General features: G+C 33.9%; 2 protein-coding genes across 2 annotated transcripts; both read right to left on the bottom strand.

The window, feature by feature from the left end:
* Window positions 1–372: 372 nt before the first annotated feature.
* On the bottom strand, window positions 373–2,938 carry LOC145579654 (two-component response regulator ORR22-like). The gene is made up of 6 exons (XM_081636893.1): window positions 2,821–2,938; window positions 2,149–2,301; window positions 1,501–1,824; window positions 1,335–1,411; window positions 556–1,215; window positions 373–435 (listed from the first exon to the last, which is right to left on the bottom strand). Exons 1-6 carry the CDS (start codon window positions 2,936–2,938, stop codon window positions 373–375), a joined length of 1,395 nt encoding a protein of 464 aa, XP_081493019.1.
* Window positions 2,939–9,759: 6,821 nt separating this feature from the next.
* LOC145578420 (uncharacterized) lies at window positions 9,760–13,668 on the bottom strand. The gene is made up of 5 exons (XM_081635735.1): window positions 13,364–13,668; window positions 13,042–13,086; window positions 10,783–11,035; window positions 10,618–10,665; window positions 9,760–10,017 (listed from the first exon to the last, which is right to left on the bottom strand). The coding sequence occupies exons 1-5, from the start codon at window positions 13,666–13,668 to the stop codon at window positions 9,760–9,762; spliced, it is 909 nt and encodes a 302-aa protein (XP_081491861.1).
* Window positions 13,669–13,975: the final 307 nt, after the last annotated feature.

Here is a 13,975-nt window from a genome sequence, read left to right as displayed (position 1 = left end):
CTAAAGTCCCAAATATATACTTTATATATCAATCTTTGATATGTGAACATTTGTTAGTGTAATTACAGGTAAGAATATTCATCCACGGCATAAATTTTGTTCACTAGCTAACTGGTGGATTGCAGAGGAGAAATGAGCAAGCTTAAAGAAATTTGATCTAAGAGAATAAGTGATCTTTGGGTCATTGATATGAGAGCGGTATACCAAGTGTTGATACTTGAGTGGATTTCTAGCAACACCAAATAAATTACTACATAGAAGTCGCATTCTAAATTAGATAAACAGAGCATATATAGTAATTAAAAAAAACATTACATCAACAAAATGTGTCCTTTAGCGAAAAGTAAATTACAACATATATGATTAATGCAACTATTGCATGAGGAAGGGATCAAGGCCAAAGTCTTCTCGTACGGTTGAAGTTTCATCACTTCCCTGCACAAACGCACTTGCGTGAGTACATTAATGAATAGAGGGTGACCATTTAAAAGAATAATGTCCCTAAGATAGATATCCTATCACGTAATTAGTGTTCTAATCAGAAATAGTAAATACCTGTTTAAGAAACCTCCCCAAGACATCCTCTAAGGATTCAGAACTACTTTGCCCTCGACCACAAAATAGCTTTGGGTCATCCACCACATTTCCTTTTGATGAGATTCCATTACAAAACTCAAGCGGGTCATTTTGAATACTCTGATTTTGATGAGTGGTGCCACTAGTTGAAAGGAGATTTTGAGGGCACTCAATTGTAGCCCCCCATCTCACTTTCAAATTAGCGCCACCCCCAACTTCTACGCCACCAATATTTGAGATTTGGTGGTTGCCGCCTAAATCTCTTGCGTTTAATGGTAACAGTGAAGTTCCATCGGTTGCTGGAGAAAGTTTATTATTCATTTGCACTGTTGTAGAAAGTAGAGTATTTTGGTTTGCAGGAAAACAAGATATGTTCCCAAAATTCATCACTGGAGAAGAAGAGAGGGCTCTAAGATTAAATAATCCATCATTAGTGTTGAAGCGACCCAGCATTCCTCCAGCTGCTTGCTGTGGTAGAGATGTAATATTAGGAAATTTTCCATTTCCTGCAAGGCTGCGATATATTCCATAGCCTCCCCCTATGTGCGTATCCTCAGGATCAGCCCCAATAGAGCCAAGCTTGCTTCCTGGCTGCAGACTCATTCCAGAATTCACCTTTCGAAGATAAAGCCTATATTTCTGGGGGGGGGGGGGGAATATTAGGCATTATTGTTCGTTATTGCCAACATAATTATACTATAATGTCAAGTACTTATTCAACATATAGAGAAAGAAAGAAAGAAAAGATCCATATACACCTGTAAATGGCTTGCAACCTTTTCTCTTGTAAGTCCTTCAACGTTCATTAGGTCAAGAATCTTCTTAGGAAAGGCCTCTGCAAAAAGATTAAAAAGAAAAGAAAGCATTAACAAATTAAACAAGATCCTACATTAATTAATTAAACAAGTATTTCGATCTACTTACTATCAGGGCCTAACTGGTTGACAGCATCGACAAACTTCTGATGTAGCTCAACCGACCAGAAAAGTCGAGGCTTTTTCTGGGTCGATGGGTCCTCATTTTCCATTTCGTCATCGTCATTGTCATTAATGTCATCCCCAGAAATTACTCCAGTGCCTTCTCCTCTTTTGGCCACTCCTCGTAGAGGAATAAGCTTATTGTTCCTTCTCACAACATGCTGCCATATATTTTGGAGCTCTTGAATCCTCACGGGTTTCACCAAATAGTCGCAAGCGCCATTCCTAACGCCTTGCATCACTCGCTTTGTATCGCTATAAGCTGATAGCACTATCAGTTGATCAAAAAAGGTTTAAATTAGAATCTCCCCAGGCCATTTACAATGTGTAAAACTCAACAGAAAAAATTACTCTGTACCGAGTATTACTCATTGTAGTGCCTTATCTATTAGATTCAAAGAAATAACAACCAAATAAATAAAAATATACCGAGTATATTATAATTAATACCCCTCCGTTCCTGAAATATTGTTAATGGGAAATAAAGCTCAAAATAGCAAACCTAACCTGCTAACCATTTTTCAGCAACGAAAAGATATCAAATTCATTCAAAAAACTTAATTTATCAAGGTAGATATTTGTAGGATGAGCTTACTAATGACAGGCAGATTCATTTCCAGACCCACAAGCTGAAGGAGCTTGATACCATTAATGTCCGGCATCTCAACATCGGTGATCACTATATCAAACTTGTTATTGTGTTCTTTCAAAAGCTTCAGCGCCTCCCTTGCTTGACTGGTCGTGGTGACTATTCAGTATGAAAAAATATACACAGAAATTAAAAAATAAATTAGAACTCGAACCTTAAATTCTCAATTTCTCATTGACACAAATTGTCAATCATTGGAAATATTCATGCTCAATTATCAACTAGTAAACACGGCTTTGAACTTGATGGAAGGATCGAAGACAAAACTCACAAGACATAAACACATTGCGTTCGAGGATGTGTTCCTATTTCCTAATGTATTGTAGTGGAAGATAGTTTTTTTGTTTATAAAAGTTTATTTTGGGATATACAAAGTAATAAATAATTAAGATTGTAGCAAAAGGTGTATGCATATCTCATATTTTCATATAATCGAAAGAAAGACCTACTCAATCAAAAAGTTTTTGTATACTCTATTAGTTTCAATTGATGAAAAATGTATGCACAATACACAATTAAATAAGGGGTTTTGAGACAAAGAAATAATGCAAATGAAAAATAAAAAATAAAAAAGGAAGAGAGAATGGAAATAAATTAGTAAAACAAAGAAAAACAAACCTTGATAGTGACATTTTTTAAGGAGATTGTCCATCAACTTGAGACAAGTAGTGTCATCATCCACAACAAGAACCCTGAGTCCCACAGGAAATCGCTCATTTTCAACTAAACTGTTCATTTTAAGTTTTTGAAAGGAATTCAGATGAATAGGATTCTATGGTATGTATGTACAACATAAACCTTAGGGGTTTGGTATATATAATGCATATATATGTAATTATGACCAATAATTACATGAATTGAATTATTTTTAAATAATAAAAATAAATTGGATGAATAGCTAGTGGTGCATGGAACTTGAGATGGAAAAGATGATGAATGATTAGATAAAATTTGTCAAATGTGCAAACAAGGTAACTTATCCCGCTCCTGTTTCAATGTTTGCTGTTTCTTTAGCTGTTCGAATCCATTTATAAGGTAATAATCTCCTCTTTTACTCCACTTTTCCTACTTCTTTCTACTCCGTACTAATCTTACATTATTATCATCATCATATTAATTTCGTTGCTATTTATTATTATTATTATTATTATTATTATTATTATTATTATGTCTCAAAAACAAAAGTCATACAACCTACAATAAATTAGTGGGAAGCCGAGATACAATCTGGGCCCCCACTCTTCTAGCTATAGCAAAGTCTACCCTATTAAATGTATGAGATGCAGCACGTGTTCCAATGTCTTGCGTCGTCGAGAACCTCTGAACTCGCTTCAGCAACGCAACAACCTCCTTCTCTAATTCCCCAAGCGAAGAAAATGAGAATTGAAGGGAATGAAACCATATCCAATTGCCTGACAACGAGCTTCATACTTAACCCGCTTCCGATGAGCTGCATCAGCCACAACCCGTCCAGGAATAAAGTCAGAGAGCCTTGACTGTGTCAAAGGAGAAGATCCTGTCAAATCTACACAGACATCATGACCACGATCCCAGGAATTATTATTATTATTATTATTATTATTATTATTATTATTATTATTATTATTATTATTATTATTATTATTATTATTATTATTATTATTATTATTATTATTATTATTATTATTATTATTATTATCATCATCATCATTATTATCATTTAATAATTCATTACATGCTCCTAATTTTTTTTTGGATACTCTAGCTGCTATATATATATTCCTTTTATACCTATTTCTTAATTTCTTTCCATTTTCCCAAGATTTTCTTTCATTTTTCTGTTACAAATTATAAATTTTTGCGCATTTACAATAATTGATTTACAAAGTAATTATAAGAAAGATTGTGTTCTAACCATTTTTGTATATGGCCTCAATAAAATATGATTTATTAGCTGTGATAACCTGTTTAATATATATCGGCTTATTTATATGCCACTTGTGTTGGATATCAAGTACTTTGTATACATCTAACAAATTCAACCTTAGATTAAATGTATTGTTAGTGAAATATACTCGAATCATTTGTGTAATATACCTGATTGTTAATTTTCTCCACCTTTCAATATTGATACAAAATATACATACATACACCCTTTGTTTTTCTGAGTTCTACTCATATGGACTATATACATGACTACTTTATTTTGCTTAAAAGATGTGAGAAATAGAGAGCAAGGAGATTATTTTATATAATTGGACCACAAAATGAGATTGCATATGAATATGATAAACAATAAATATAAGGTAGCCTAAAAGAATGAAGTAAAAATCTAGTGAATAAAACTTAGAAAAACGGATGGAAAAAAAAGGTGAGTAGAATTAAAACAAAAGGAATGTATGTTTACAAGGTTGCCTAGAAATCTTTGTTGAACTCTTAAACTTTGTATAAAAAAGGATTGTTCATGTTAGGTTCTATTCATTTCACCTTAAAAAATAGGAAAAATTGTCAAAAATAATACAAACTTTGAACAATCCGTCAAAAATAAGTCAACTTTTAATTATTTTTGAATAATACAAACTTTGAGGGTTATCCGCTTTAAACAAGTTAAAACTGATTAATTACCTCATGAATAGTTTATATGGAATACGTGACACTGTATAATTTTTTAAAAACTATTAAACAACTTTATAAGATAAATAAAAAAATTAACCGGCTAAATAAATTATAGGTAAAATAACTTGTTTAAAGCGGATATTCCTCAAAGTTTGTATTATTTAGAAATAATTAAAAGTTTGACTTGTTTTAGCGGATCGCTCAAAGTTTGTATTATTTTTGACAATTTTTCCTTAAAAATAATGTTCAGTAAAGATATTTTCAATTCAGCAAATATAAGTTTAGTTTAGTAAAATTAATTTATGTTTAATTACTAACATTTCTAGTTCAACATATTTCTACTAATTAATATACCTCTCTAGCTTTTTGTCAAAAAAAAAAAAAATCAATTAATTAAAGAGCCTGTTTTGTTTACCTTATTTTCACTTATTTCAGGCCTAATAAGTTTAGTTAAGATAAGTTCAATTCAAGAAAAATAAGTCCAATTTAGGAAAAACAAGTTCTGTTAAAGGTCATCCAAGTTCGAATTACAACGAAAATAAGTTTTAACAAGTTCTAAATAAGGTCAGATACGTGAAAATTAGATGAATAAAACATACACTTAAGTTCGATAAAAATAATTTCAAATAAGTAAAAACAAGGTAAAGTGAATAAGACCTAAATCCATACTTTTATTCTAGTGATCCTCATTGATATAAATATTCGGTTTAGTTGGACAAATAAAATCTAGATACTAAGTGATTTACCTAAAAAGACATGTAATAAATTTCGAATCATAAAATCAATTAGTTATCGATATTGAGTTTTGGGGCATTCATACGTAAATAATACGCACTGATGTAAATAAATAGGAAAAATTGTAAGAAACCACCTTTTATAACACACTTTTTGTGAATAAACACCTTATAAAAAATTTCTTGTAAAAGCACACCTAAATCCAGATTTTTTTTGCAAGATAACACCTTAGACCGGTTTCAGGGCATTGACCCTGTTTTCCGGCATTGACCCTCACGTGAGGGTCACGTGCTCAACCCCTCCCTCCACAAAACCACCAATACTATAGCATAGTTAGCCCTAACTGGCGACACCACCACTAGAACCACCTCTTAGCCGCCAACATCACCACCCATCAACCTAGCTGCCATCACCGCCCACCCAAATCACTTTAAACCCACTCGCAGAAATCCTCACCCACCTCCACAACCACCTACGTCTAAACTACCCAAATTTACCCGGAAAAGTGTACCCTTCCCCAAAAACAAATAGAGAGGAGAGGAGAGAAGAGGGTAGGTAGTAGCCCCCCCCCCCCCCTTTTCCCCCAATTAGAAACCCTAGATCTAAAAAAAATAAAAAATCTACAAAATTAACAACAAAGAATCAATTTTATTAACATTAACAACTTACTTACCTCAAAATTAGATTATTTGAGGTTGTTCTTTGCAGCAATTCGAGCAAAACAATGAAGTTTTTCCCTTCAATTGAAAAAATACAAGGGTTGCTAGAAAGAATAGAAGAGTGAGAATGTCTAATTGGAAGAGGAAAAGGGTAAAAAAGAAAGAAAAATGATTTATTCGATGGGTTTAGGGTGATTTAGGTAGGTGGTGATGGTGGCTATGTTGATGGGTGGTGTTGTTGGCGGCTAAGAGGTGGTTCTAGTGGCGGGTAGGTGGTGATGTCGGTGGTTGGGGTTGGTTAGGTTGCGGTTTTGGTGGTTTTGAAATAGGAGGGGTTGAGCACGTGACCCTCACGTGAGGTTAGCGCCGGAAAACAAGGTCAAAGCCCTGAAACCGGGTTAAGGTGTTATTTCGCAAAAAAAAAAAAAAAAAAAAAAAAAAATGGTTTTAGGTGTGTTTTTACAAGAAAATTTTTATAAGGTGTTTTTTCACAAAAAAGTTGTTATAAAAGGTGGTTTTTGACAATTTTTCTAAATAAATATTCAGCTTGGTTGGATAAATAGAATCCGTATGGCGTATACTGAGTGATTAACATAAAAAAATGACTCGGTAGCTGAAGATTTCATGGCTCCAATAGGTCTTGGAGCTGGTTTACCTTCCCCCATGAACTTTAATTAAAGGGCTTTCCAAGTCGAGAACATATCAACATGGACAATGCAGAACCTTAGGAGTGGGTCTGAGAGTTGTATTTTGAAGGATGTGGATATGACTCCCCATGTTCACGAGGAGGTAGGGACAAGTGTTCGTTTTTGTAATAAGTCTGGGGATCCTTTAAATGTATCCTGTGTGAATCATGCAAATGATTCTTTGAAGTATGGCCTGAGTGCTGATCATGCAGAACCCAAATATCGGTTTCGAAACCGACATAGGAGGCAGGGTTCCTTTTTATCGATCTCCAAAAAGGATTACAAAATGATGGCTCAAGGAAAACCTATTCATTACTATGATGTGAGGTCAGGATCTTACCTAGTGTGAAGGCAGTAAACCACCCAAAAGAGAAACCTACAAGCAGTTTTAGTGTAAGCCTGGAAGAAAGCAAGAAATAACAAGAAGAGGTGCATGATGGGGTGTGTTCGAAAGAGGAGGATTATTGTTCGGAAGTAGGTTCAACCGTAACCTCAGGAGTTGAGAGCTCGAGTGGAGAAGGATGAACTTACTCCTCCACAGAAGACAACTTTTCCAATAATCCTATCACCTCGGCCACCAGTAGACTCAGAGTTTCTTCCACAACCGAGATCAGTACGAGGAGAAAGAGCCAGAAAATAGGAAGAAGAAGCACTTCAATTCACCAGAAGGATAAGAGATTAAGGAAGACAAGCAGACCGACGACAGCTATTCATAAGGAGATTCCCAACCCCCGAGTTTCCCTTGCTAATTTTGCTTTTGTTTGCAGGTCCCAATTTGGTAAGAAGAGGAAGTTCGTTAACCACCCTATGTTTGACTCCCAAAGCCACCCAAGAAAGAAATCTGCGTCTTTTAGTAGTTTTAATTGTAATTGTATGTCTATGACGCCGAGTCCTTATTATGTGTCTAACACTGGGTTTCATTGTTGTAAGTCGTCTAGTGTCGAGTCCACTCGCACGAACTGGAAGTACATACCAGATGTAGTGGGGGTGTAAGGGTCTTTTATTAATAAGACTTGTTTCCCCGCTGTCAAAAAAAAAAAACATAAAAAAATGACTATACATGTCTTTTTAGGTAAATCACTTAGTATCTAGACATGTAATAAAAAGACGTGTAGTAAAGTCTAATTCGATAAAATTAATTGGTTATACTTAAGGTCTGTTCACATTTAATGAATTGAGCTGAGTTGAACTGAATTAAACTGAATTGAATAGAGCTGAAATGAATATTTTATGAGAGAAGGAATTTGAATTAGGAGCTGAACTGAACTAATTGAAGCTGAATTGAACTAAATTGATTGGAGCTAAACTGAACTGAACTGAAATGAAATTAAGCTAAAGTGAATAGACCCTTAGTTTTTTTTTTTTTTTTTTTTTTTTTTTTTTTTTTTTTTTTTTTTGACAATGGGTTATACTTAGTTTCATGGCATTCAAATACACAATAAATGAAACAAATCAGGAACATATTCCATTAATGACCCTTATTAATAAGTATTCCTTTTGTTTTGCTGATTTTTACACATTTACAATAGCTACGCAAATCAAGGAAACGTACAAATAAGGATAATGCATGTAAATAGTTATGTACTCCGTATTAAAGTGGAGAGAGATAGAGTTCCTCAAAAAAAAAAAAAAAACAAAAAAGGAAAAAAAAGGTGGAGAGAAATAGAGAGTAAGAGATTTGTTACTCGCTCCTTCATGTTTTTTTTTTCAGTGTTACATTTTGACTTTTTCCATAATTTACAGGCTTTAACTTAATTATTTTACTACACCGTAATAGATAGAAAAAAATGTAACTATGTATAATACATTGTTGGAATCGCAATGATGTATACTTTTATAATATCAATCTTCTTATAATGTTTCTAACATATAATACGATAAATTAATGGTCAAAGTTGTGTTTTCGGCGTCAAGTTGTAACACAAAAAAAAAAAAAAAAAAAAAAAAAAGGAGTAAATAAAATTAGGTTCCATAAAGTGGGATAGTACAGTAAATGATAAAAATGAATAAAAAGTTGCGGTGAAAGGAACAAAGCAAAATTGAATATAATTTAGAAAACAAAAGCTTAATAGAACATATATCCGACAGTCCACATTCTACAAGTATCATGTTAGAACATGTAGCAAGTACACATTTATGTTGATACAAGCTAGGTGTCAAAAATTGACCCGACTAACCTATTTAAAATAATTCAAAAAAAAAAACCAAATACAATTTTGATTTGTATGTAAACAATAATTTAACAGGACTACAATTTAAAATAGACCCGATCAAATTCAACCTCAACAAACCCGAACAAGACATCTGAATTGACACCTATTGACTAGCTACTTAGAAACCTTTTTAGTTGATTCACACATGAAAGCCATGGATCTAAAAGTACATTTAGCCCAAATTAATTAACGATAAGTTACAAGGAAGAATACATAGAATAAAGGCCAAATATGAATTCTGAAAAACTCATGTTACTCAACCAAATGGCACTATAATATAAACAAGATAATCATCAAACTTGTGCTCATCCTTTCAACACATCTACACATCCAACTACATGAATATACACTCATTGACCCAAACTATATGACACAAGATGAATACCTACATCGGGATTCGGGACTTTAAACCCAATGATAGCTAGCACGTGATGAATTGGAAGAATCAACCTCCGCATAGGGTTGATATGTAATAATGAAGTTACCTTAAAAGCACATACACGCAACAGTACTGTGTGTTGTACCATGCATTATATTATATTCATTCCCCTCATCGATAGATCTTTTAATTTGATGGAGGATGATGATTAACATGCCATGCACTGTACACCAGGGGCACATAAATACTCCATACAAAAATGGATGCTACTTCAATTCAGTTTAACATGGCTACCTCCTACCGAATCCTAGACATCGATAGTGCTTGGATTCGGCTATACTTGGGGCCTCGGTAAGCTGTTTATGTGGCTGAGTGATGGCCAATTTCTCCATTGAGTTAATGAACTTCCGCAAATGCTTTATGTATTCTGGGTAAGTCTCTAGATTACAATGACCCCCACCCTTTACCCATAGTGGCTCATACTTATCCTTTGATAGTTCCCATAGTCTCTTCCCATGCGACAAGTCTACAATTTCATCATTTGTTCCCTGCATATACGTATACCAATCCAAGTCAAGTTAAGGATGTTAAGGTATATGTTACCAATTGTATTAAAATTGACCATTATTAGCAACGTTGTGACATGATATAATTAATTAATTAATTTTCTCGGGGTTCACATATTCAAGCAACATCCATAATATGAGATCTTGCACAAATTTATGGAAAAAAGGTAATCGTATTACTAATGCATCCTCTAATGAATTTTCATTCCAATAAAGACAGTTTTGTAGTGTAATGTAAGGTTGATAGATCCTACCGGATTCTTATTTAGAAATATCAAATATTTATGCAGCCAAGCAATGGTTGGAGTAAAGGTCAATTCCAGATTATTAAAAGAGTCGCCATTCAGAAATCAGAGGAAAACAAAAGATTAATTACATGGAACCCAAGAGACGGGATCTAAGTATAATCAACACCCTGGTTAAGTGATTATATATACAGATCGAGATGTCGTACGTGAGACTTTAAAGCCTGCAGGGATATCCATCGAAATCTACAACATTATAAAGTATGAAGAAGCTAAGTAAATAAGTAGTTTATGTGCAAGTTGATGAAATAAATGAAGGCAATGGATGCGCGCTTACATGTATAACAAGGACAGGACAGGTGACATGCCGGATTTTATCAATGTTCTGCAAATATATGGAACAGATGATAGATACGATGAGGAAGCAAGTCATTGATTATGTTTTTATTAAAAAAAAGAAAAAAAAAAAAAAGAACAAGTCTAGAAAATAAGGGACACGTACTTTGAAAATGTCGAACCATAATGTAACCTTGAGAGGATAGAGGACTCGTATACCAGAAAGTATAGCACTATGAAGAACAACACCCCTTAACCTGGTCATGCGTGATGCTAAATGTAATGTGGGGCCACTTCCAACAGATTGGCCATACAAAATCAAGTCTTCCTGGTTAATGTCATACTCTCTCTTTAAGCAATGGTAAACAGCTTCAATGTCATAGTATGTGTTATATTCGGTTGGTGTTATATTCGGTTGGCTGCCATAACATATATATATATATATATATATATATATATATATATATATATATATATATATATATATATATATATATATATATATATATATATATATAATGTATACCACTACTAAAATTCGGCTAAATTGCGACCGTTTTTTTACGACCGTCTGAAAAACGGTCGCAAAATTCATATTTTGCGACCGTTTTTTATGCGGTCGCAATATTACGACTGCTTTGACAACGGTCGCAAATTTGCGACCGTTTTATGACCGTTTTTAGCCTTTTAGACGGTCGCTAGGATGTTTGAACAAATAAAATTAATTCCAAATTAAAATAAATCGTTTGCGACCGTCAAAGACGGTCGCATAATCTGCGACCGTCAAAGAGACGGTCGTAAATGTCAAAATCTGCGACCGTCTCTGATGGTCGTAAACGTCATAATCTGCGACCGTCAAAGAGACGGTCGTAAAAATCATAATCTGCGACCGGCAAAGACGGTCGTAAAAGACCCTTTTTTATAATTAAAAAAATATGGTATAAAAGCATACCTTATTCACAAACCCTAATCTACTTCACACTCCCTCACGCCGCTCACCCCTCCTCTTTCTTTTCTCTCTCCTGCTCTTTCCTTCTTACTTCTCTTTCTCACGCTCCTCCATCTCTTTCTTCTCTATCCTTACTTCTTTTATTTCCTTTCTTCTTCTTCTAACTTCTCCATTTTTGTTCGCTTCTCACGCCCCTCCATCTTCATTCTCTTTTTCTTCTTCATTTTTTTTCAGATCTGTAGTTTTGGTGTACGTATTTTCGTCGACAAACAAATTATGGTGTTTGGATTTCTTTAACAAACGAGTTATGGTTTTTCATGGTCAAATTCGACCTTAAAAATTCCAGATCTGGAGTTTTCTTGGTCGAATTTGACCATATAAACCTAAAGAGGAAGATATATTATGAAAGGTATGTTTATTTTTCTGAAAATTTTGTTTATTTTCGAATTTTTTGGTTGAAATTCGTTTTCCGTTCGAATTTCCATGTTTGTTTGATTTTGTTATCGATTTTTAATTGCTTTTCTGTTCGAATTCCTTTGATTTTGGTTTTATTTCGAGTTTTTCATAATTTTGTTCGAATTTGTTCTATAATTGTTCGAATTTCATAGATTTTTTGTTTGATTCTTTTGTCAAATTTTTTGTTCGAATTGTGGGTTTAATTGTTGTAGGTTTAATTTTTTTTTGGGTATAATTATTGGGCGATTTTTTTATTAAATTTTTGCTCGTTTTTTGGTTTAATTTTTGTGCATTTTTGGGCGATTTTTTTTTATTTAATTTTTGTGCATTTTATTTGCTCGAATTTGTTCTTTATGTGTTCGAATTTCATAGATTGTTTGATGATGTTTTATTTCATTTTTGTTTGCTTTTTGTTAAAAATTATGTAGGTGATTTTTTTTTCCTTTTTCTGTTTTTCTGGGTTAAAGGTGGGTAGGTGGTGGTGGGTATTGGTGGTTGAAGGTGGGCGAAGGTGATGGTGGGTAATGGGTGGCGGAGGCGGGTAGTGGTTGTTTAAGAAGGGTAGTGGTGGTGCGTGGTTTGGGTGGGTTCTGGTTTGGGTGGATCTGGGTGGGTCTTTTTTTTTTTTTTTTTTTTTTTTTTAATACTTATTGCGATCGTTTTTTTGACGGTCGTTGAAAATAGGTAAAACGGCCGTTAAAAATTTGCGACCGCCAAACAGTTGTAATATTTTTTTTTTGCGACCATGATAATAACGACCGCCATGTTGCGACCGTTGACGGTCGCAATTATGTATTGCGACCGTTTACACTATTTTTTGCGACCGTTTACGCCGGTCGTAATATGGCCAATTTTTAGTAGTGTACATACATTAGTTATGATACAAGGTTGTACAATTACTCGCACCTAACATATTCATGATTAAATTACTCGAACCTAACATATTCATGATCAAACACAATCAATACGTACTAGTCGTAGCTAGGTAAATGACATTATTTATTTATGCATACTGCATACATACATACCTTGCCAGTTGAAGCTCCGTATCCTGCGTAATCATAACTGCAAATTAAACCAACAATTCAGACATAGTAATCAGTGAAACAATTATTTATTGATGGAGTGGTGATTGGTACTACACCTGGCAAGGGGGACCCGTGTTCGATCCCCGCAACAACAATTAGGAGGGAACTGAAACCTAACTACCCAGAACTGATCCCGAATCCGGATTAGCCCAAAGAGTGAATCGGGTAGAACACCAAAATAAATAAATAAATAAATAAATAATAATAATAATAATAATAATAATAATAATAATAATAATAAGAAAAAGAAAAACCTGATGATATTGATACGAAGGTGAGCCCTGAGCTCAATAAAGAGATCTTGCAACTGACCGAGATCAGCAGCATTGCCATGAGAATACAAAAGGGTGAACCTTGCAAAAGGATGTTTCCAAAAAGTGGCCACAATTTTATTACCACTCTTAGTATCCAACAAATGAACATCTACATTTTTATCAGATGTTATTCCTGATAAAACCCACCTTCCTTCTTCTTTTTCTTTTTTTATCACATCATATGTTGATGGTTCTGGTGGGAAGAATGCGAACTTGGCTGCTATATTTGATGTCGCATTCCCCATTTTCTTCTTTCTTTAATTCAATTCAATAAATTAATCATTCATTCGTATCAAAATTATCAATCAACAAAACCAGACCTATCTAATCTTTCATCTATTCTGGGATTTTCTCCCCCTCTTTCTCTCTCTTTCGATTCTCATATTTTGAGGGGGTAATATAAAATTTGGGGAAACCGGAAACAGTTAGTTGAATTGGGATTTTTTAGATATGAGAAAATAAAAAAGGAGAAGAGAGGAGAAAATGTATCCGATCTAACCGGGTTGTTGAGTTGGAATTAAATTTCTCCTCCCCTTCTTATTACTTTTTTTA

The sequence above is a fragment of the Chenopodium album genome, chromosome 14 (genome assembly GCF_948465745.1).
Source record: "Chenopodium album chromosome 14, dcCheAlbu1.1, whole genome shotgun sequence".
NCBI classification, from domain to species: Eukaryota; Viridiplantae; Streptophyta; class Magnoliopsida; order Caryophyllales; family Amaranthaceae; genus Chenopodium; species Chenopodium album.
The sequence above is the reverse complement of the archived record's forward strand: the minus strand, read 5'-3'. Positions and strand labels throughout refer to the sequence as shown.